At 39.9% G+C, this 6,548-nt stretch overlaps 1 protein-coding gene across 1 annotated transcript; it reads left to right on the top strand.

The window, feature by feature from the left end:
• Positions 1-5,127: 5,127 nt before the first annotated feature.
• Positions 5,128-6,213, top strand: AGTR2 (angiotensin II receptor type 2). Its single transcript, XM_021686397.1, has one exon. The coding sequence runs from the start codon at positions 5,128-5,130 to the stop codon at positions 6,211-6,213; it is 1,086 nt and encodes a 361-aa protein (XP_021542072.1).
• The last annotated feature ends 335 nt before the right edge of the window (positions 6,214-6,548 follow it).

The following is a 6,548-nucleotide window of genomic DNA, read 5'->3' as shown; positions in this document are numbered from 1 at the left end:
TCAGGTGCCTTCTGTGAGATCCTGGTCTGAACATGATGCTCAGGCCTGCAGATGCCTTTGGGGCAAAGGGAAATTGGAACTCTTCCTTCTCCTTATGTTCTTGGGACCAGATTCAGCTGGAAACAACTGGTCTCAGGAATGTACTGAATCAGACATCTACTCATCTCACCACTTGGATTCCACCTTGTTAGCTGATTTAATATCCCTCTCAGTTACCCTCTATATGATGCCTAAACAGACAGTTAATTTGATGCAAATAATCACTCATATTGGCCATTTTACTGAATTTTTAGGCTGGTTTCTGCAAAATGAATAATCTGATTGTTAGCTCTTTTTCACTTGCTTTCATCCTGATATTCTTGTTCTCATTATATTGGAAACTACAGAGAAGCACAAAGAATCTGGAAAAACATACAATAATGGGCAATCTTCTTAACTATCCTCCTTTCAGGGATACCCAGGTTTGGAAAAATACAGTGGCAATTAAAGTAAGGCTTCCCTATGGGTAAGTGAATTGAAAAAGATTGGTGTTTAGTATGTATGTGGGTATCTGCGTGTGTGTGTGCATGCGTGTGTGTATGTGTGCACGCATGTGGGTGCACGTTTATAGAACTTGGAAGAAATGGAAATGCTATTGGTCTGGATGGGGACTCAGGTGGCTGGGGTGGGGGAAATTAAAATGACCCTGAAAAACTTAAACTGAAAAAGATGGCCCCCACACATTTAATTATTCCATGATCTGCACCTCTAATCCTCACCTTTAGAATGAGGGCATTATATCCTGACTTTTGCGTTTAATAATTCTTGTTCTCCTTCAAAGCCTCATCTGTGTGTCTGAGTGGGGGTGGGAGGGACAAATAAGAATTTTTTTCTGAACCCTGTATCCTTCTAACAAAGGAGAAAGTCCTCTCAAGAACATCTTTTTTTTTTTTTTTTTTTTTTTAGTCTGGTCGTTTAAATTTTACTGTTAAGTAATCTCATGATAAATAATAGGTATTCACTAGAAAAAAATTAAAGTGATTTACCATTGTTTAATTCTGCTAGCCAAGCTGCACTTGCCCTGAAGAGCTGTATAATTTATTCAAATGACCTGAGGCTTTTAAAGTCAATCTTCCAGCAGAAAAATTACCCCCTGTCCCCAGGAGAGTGAATTTTTCTGTTGTACTGCTTCCTATGGTTGACATTTATTTGACTCTCAAGTGTATTTACATTGTTGGCTTAACTTGGAGTTCTTTGCTGAATCAATAATATGCTGTATTTCTTGCTTCAAGTGGTGTCGATATTATTGTTATTCCTTTTTAAAAAAAAAAAAAAAAAAAAAACCTTTTCCCCTTAATTCCCTGCAGTTACAAAGTTTTTCTTTGAGTTGTGAAAATTTTTGCTTCTAAAATTATGAGGAAGCCGAGTAAATGTTCTTTTAATCTTCTGGGAAATGTGTGCCTCTTTAAACTTTATTTACGTCAGAACTTACTGTAATGAAGGACAAAAGCTCTAGACAAGGTCCCCTGCTCCTCGGGGGTGTTCAAGGCTAGGTCTCCCAGAGGCGAGCCTGCAGTTTGTTCTCAAATGTTTATAGCTTACCTCCTGGCTGTTTCTTTGCAACCGGCCGGAGAGGGGGCTAGAAATAGAGCAGGGTGGGAACCTGACCCATCGTGACCACTCAGGGGGCTCTGGCCTGGAAAATTCCCCTGTATGTGGCAAAAACAAACATTAGAAATGGAGGGAGAAACTAGGCTTAAACAAAGAGTGAAACCGGTTCCCATTTCATCTCTCCTGCCGATAACCATATGTGCCCACTCATTTGTTTCCCAGACATCAGTGCTCCATCGTTTGGACAGAGCCTCCACCTGAATCTGTCCAGAGCATAGGAAACAAATATTTTGAAATGTAATACAATGGTGTGTATGTATCTTAGGAGCATTTCCTCAATGCGCAAACCCAGTCTAACTGAAAGAGTCACCAAGATGGTGGTGTGCAAACCTTTGAATCCTACTAATATTTTTCAGGGAAGGGTGACCTCTTCTTTCTGGTCCCATGTGCCACAGGATTGGCCGCAATATGGGGAATAAAATTAAGAAAAATTTGTTCTCCCACATAACAATCCTTCAAACTCTTTTCCCCTCCTTTAGTGTTTTTGTGACATCTTGTGAATGATTGGCTGTGGCTTTTTGTAAATGTCGCATGTTTTCTTTTTGCCAAGACAAAGAATGAGAGGAAAGGGCCAGCGAGGGCTCCCTCTAACGTGGCGGTTAAGAGCATGGACTCTGTCATGAGACTGCCTCGGTTAAAATTCAGATGTCCTCCATTTAATGGCTATGTGACCTCAGGAAAGTCATTTAAACTCTGTGAGCCCTAGCTTCGCGATTTGGAAAATGGAGGTAATAGCAAGACTTTATCATTGCATCTACCATATGTGAAGCATGGTTTCAGGCATTTTTAAATGTATTAGCTCATTTAATTTTCAGAGCTCTGTGATGTAGGTAATCAACATCATCCCCATTTCTCAGATGAGAAAACTGAGACATGGAGAAGAAAAGTAACTTGGCCAAGGTCATAGGATAAGAAAGTGGGTATAGCTGAGCTTGTGGAGCCTGGCCGTTGTATCCTAGGAGCCTAGCCCTGTACCGACCAGTACGTTCCATCGGCTCACTCTTAAATTACTGAGCACTCAGCACAGTGTTTGGCCCTTAGAGTTTATTGTTGGCTGTGAGTCTCACTGCCGTCACCTGTCCCGATCTTTCTTTTGTCACTCTTGCGGCTGTGGGACTGATTTGTAAGTTTGGTCACCCCCACCACCAACAAAAAGAAAGACCAACAGTGATCTGAGCCGGGGTGGTTGCCTGATCCTTCTTCACCTTTGTGTGCTTTGTGTTGAAACCACAAACAGGACAGGGACCTGTGAAAGGGGACACTATTTGCTAATACCTCTTTTTGAAGCCGTGAAAATTATACCCCTCCTATCACCACCTCTCCAGCAACCAGCCAACAAAAATTGCTTGAAGCAAGGGAGAAGTTTGAGAAAGTTTAGACTTTGGGTAAAGTCGCTACTGTTCTTTAATGAACAGAGGTAAAAAAAAAATCTCAAAAAGTAATGAAGGTGGTAACAGACATTGGTGGACAAAGGTGCTGCTACCAGAATACGTTCTCTATTCCCCACTCCTTAACTCGCCTTAGAGTGTCAGTATCAGGGAAAAGGGAAGAGAAGATTCTGCAAGTAATTATATTCTTCTTTTAAAGTAAGCCACCGATTTCAAAATTCTCCAACACATTTGTGGAAACTTCATTTTTTGGTTTGAGATTTATTTGAATGAGCTGTTATGATTGGAGACAGTGAGAATTTCAGATTAATGTTTTGCAGCCAAAAAAAGAAAAAAAAAAAACCTCTCTGAAAACGGCTGGCAAGTGTTCGTAAGTCAGCCCTAGAATTATGTAGGTTGAAGGCTCCCAGTGGACAGACCGAACATATAAGAAGGAAACCAGAGATCTCGTGCTATTACGTCCCCGAGTCTAAGGGAACGAATAAGCACAGACTTAAAAGCATTAAAAGCATTCTTCAGCCTGAATTTTTAAGGTAGGTCTGCACAATTTCTATATACTGTATCTGGAGAGTAGAACATACATTAAGTGAAAGTGTTTTTTTTTTTTATGGATGAACTTTCCCTTTTTCCTGTATTTTAACACTGTATTTTTGCAAACCTCCTAAATTCTTTCCCCGCTGTTTCTCTTACAGGGGTGCACGTAGGAACTAGGCAAGCTGATTTATGATAACTAACTTTTAAACTCCAACGACCAGTAAGTCTGCAAGTGGGTTTATTTGAGATTCTTTCATGTTACTTTGTTAGGTTAAGATGAGGAGTGAGCTTTAGACAAAAATGATAACTTTGCTGTTTACTAGGAGATTCTTTGGTGATTGCGGTTCTCATTGAGTAGTTTAGATGTATTTTGAAACTATCAAAAGTAATAGTCTTTCCTTTACTGTGTTCAATCTTCAGCTAATTTTCTTTTGTTTTAAAGTAATGCTGCTCCTAAAACAACAACAACAACAACAACAAAACCCAGTATCAGAAAAACCTGAGCACTGATTATAACATTTGAGAGCCATGTAGCACTGTTCCTATTTTGTTGTGTTTAAACTTGAAATGATAGCAAAGGAAAAATGATACAGTTAGCTCATGATTCATCATTGATGTTCAATTCTTATTTCATTGAGCAATCAAAACTATGTCTACTTGACTCTAAATCAGATTCGGCTATTTTGTTGTTGTTGTTGTTCTTTTCCTAATTGAAAAAGAAAATGGATTTCCTTCTAAGCAGATTAAACATCTAGATCGAAAACAGTCTCTATTAAAATGTTCAGGGGGCTTTTAGAAATACGTACCTACTCCAGAGCTCCCTGTTAATGATATTATTATTATAAAAACAATGGAAAAGTAGAAGTAAAGGAATTCGTGTTAAATTAGTAAAAACCAACCCTACCCCCATCTCAATATGTTTCTTTTGCATATTCTCTTTCAGTCTTTTGTGCACTTACTTATTTTTTCCATAGTTTATGTTACTTATATTTTCCATAGCTGTAATGATTTGTACATAATTAGTTACTTGAATAAGGCATTTTTCTATGCAATAGCGGGCAGCGGTGTGGTTTCTAGAAAGTATACAGCCTGAGATATGTGCTCAAGTGTTTTTGAAATGTTAATTTTTCTTATTTCTTGGCTCCTTCTTATTTGTTTCCCCTATTTCTTAGCCAGGCTAACCTTCTGAACTATTGATTTCCTTTAAGCCTTTTGAAAAGATGATAGAAATGATGGGCAAAATAGAGTTTTGTTCAGCATTTTCAGTCCCTGAGGCTGAAATGTCTTACCTGCTTGGTACTGTTGAGGAAATTCCTTTTTCTTCTTCAAGGAACAAAATCCACTCTTAAGTCACAAGGCACAGTTGTGCTTCCCAGTGTTTTCTATATTCACCCACCTTTTCTTTTCTTCTTTTTTTTTTTTTTGCTTTCGACAAACTTTCAAAATGCTAATGATTTAATAATGTCCTACACTCCGTATGTGTTCTGGGAGTTCCATTTTTTTTAATTTAATTTCCACAGAAGGCGTAAGAAGTAGGAGCTACTGAGCTTGCAATATGAAGAACGTCACCCTGGCCACCATCAGCAAAAACATCACCAACAGCCTTCACTTCGGACTTGTGAACATCATTGGCAATGAGTCGACCTCTAACTGCTCGCATAAGCCGTCAGATAAGCATTTAGATGCAATTCCTATCCTCTACTATATTATTTTTGTGATTGGATTTCTTGTCAATACTATTGTGGTTACGCTGTTCTGTTGTCAAAAGGGTCCTAAAAAGGTTTCCAGCATTTACATCTTCAACCTGGCTGTGGCTGATTTGCTGCTTTTGGCTACTCTTCCTCTCTGGGCAACCTATTATTCTTACAGATATGACTGGCTCTTTGGGCCTGTGATGTGCAAAGTGTTTGGTTCTTTCCTGACCCTGAACATGTTCGCGAGCATATTTTTTATCACCTGCATGAGCGTTGATAGGTACCAGTCTGTTATCTATCCCTTTCTGTCTCAGAGAAGAAATCCCTGGCAAGCGTCTTATATCGTTCCCCTTGTTTGGTGTATGGCTTGTCTGTCCTCATTGCCAACATTCTATTTCCGAGATGTCCGAACCATTGAGTATTTGGGAGTGAATGCCTGCATTATGGCCTTCCCCCCTGAGAAATATGCCCAATGGTCAGCTGGGATTGCCTTAATGAAAAATATCCTTGGTTTTATTATCCCTTTAATATTCATAGCCACATGCTATTTTGGAATCAGAAAACACTTACTGAAGACCAATAGCTACGGGAAGAACAGAATAACTCGCGACCAAGTCCTCAAGATGGCAGCGGCTGTCGTTCTGGCGTTCATCATCTGTTGGCTTCCCTTCCATGTTCTGACCTTCCTGGATGCTCTGGCCTGGATGGGTGTCATTCATAGTTGTGAAGTTATAGCAGTCATTGACCTGGCACTTCCTTTTGCCATCCTCCTGGGATTGACCAACAGCTGCATTAATCCCTTTCTGTATTGTTTTGTTGGTAACCGGTTCCAACAGAAGCTCCGCCGTGTGTTTAGGGTTCCAATTACTTGGCTCCAAGGCAAGCGAGAGAGTGTGTCATGCCGAAAAAACAGTTCCCTTAGAGAAATGGAGACCTTTGTGTCTTAAACACGAGAGTGGAATGCATGTTCACAACACGGCTACTTGGTTCGAGGGCCCCTTGAAGGATCGTTTAATGCCTTTAGTCAAGGAGTAAGTTTCTCCCTTAATGTAATCTTTTCTCACTCTTCTAGAACAGGAAGCCAAATGTGACTCGAAGTGTTACCCAGTGACTTTCAGGAATTGCCCGGTTTCCTTCAGTTCCTGGGTACAAGACTGTCATTGGGAGGACAGAACCATAACCTAGAAGTCACTGAGGAGTTATCTCAAAAGATAATGAATAGCAAATTGTGACTGGTGATTTGGGGTTTCAGATTTCTCCTTGAAAGATGCTGAAGTTGGTT

This window comes from Neomonachus schauinslandi, chromosome X, assembly GCF_002201575.2.
Source record: "Neomonachus schauinslandi chromosome X, ASM220157v2, whole genome shotgun sequence".
Lineage (NCBI taxonomy): Eukaryota > Metazoa > Chordata > Mammalia > Carnivora > Phocidae > Neomonachus > Neomonachus schauinslandi.
This window is presented reverse-complemented; position numbering and strand designations above follow the sequence as displayed.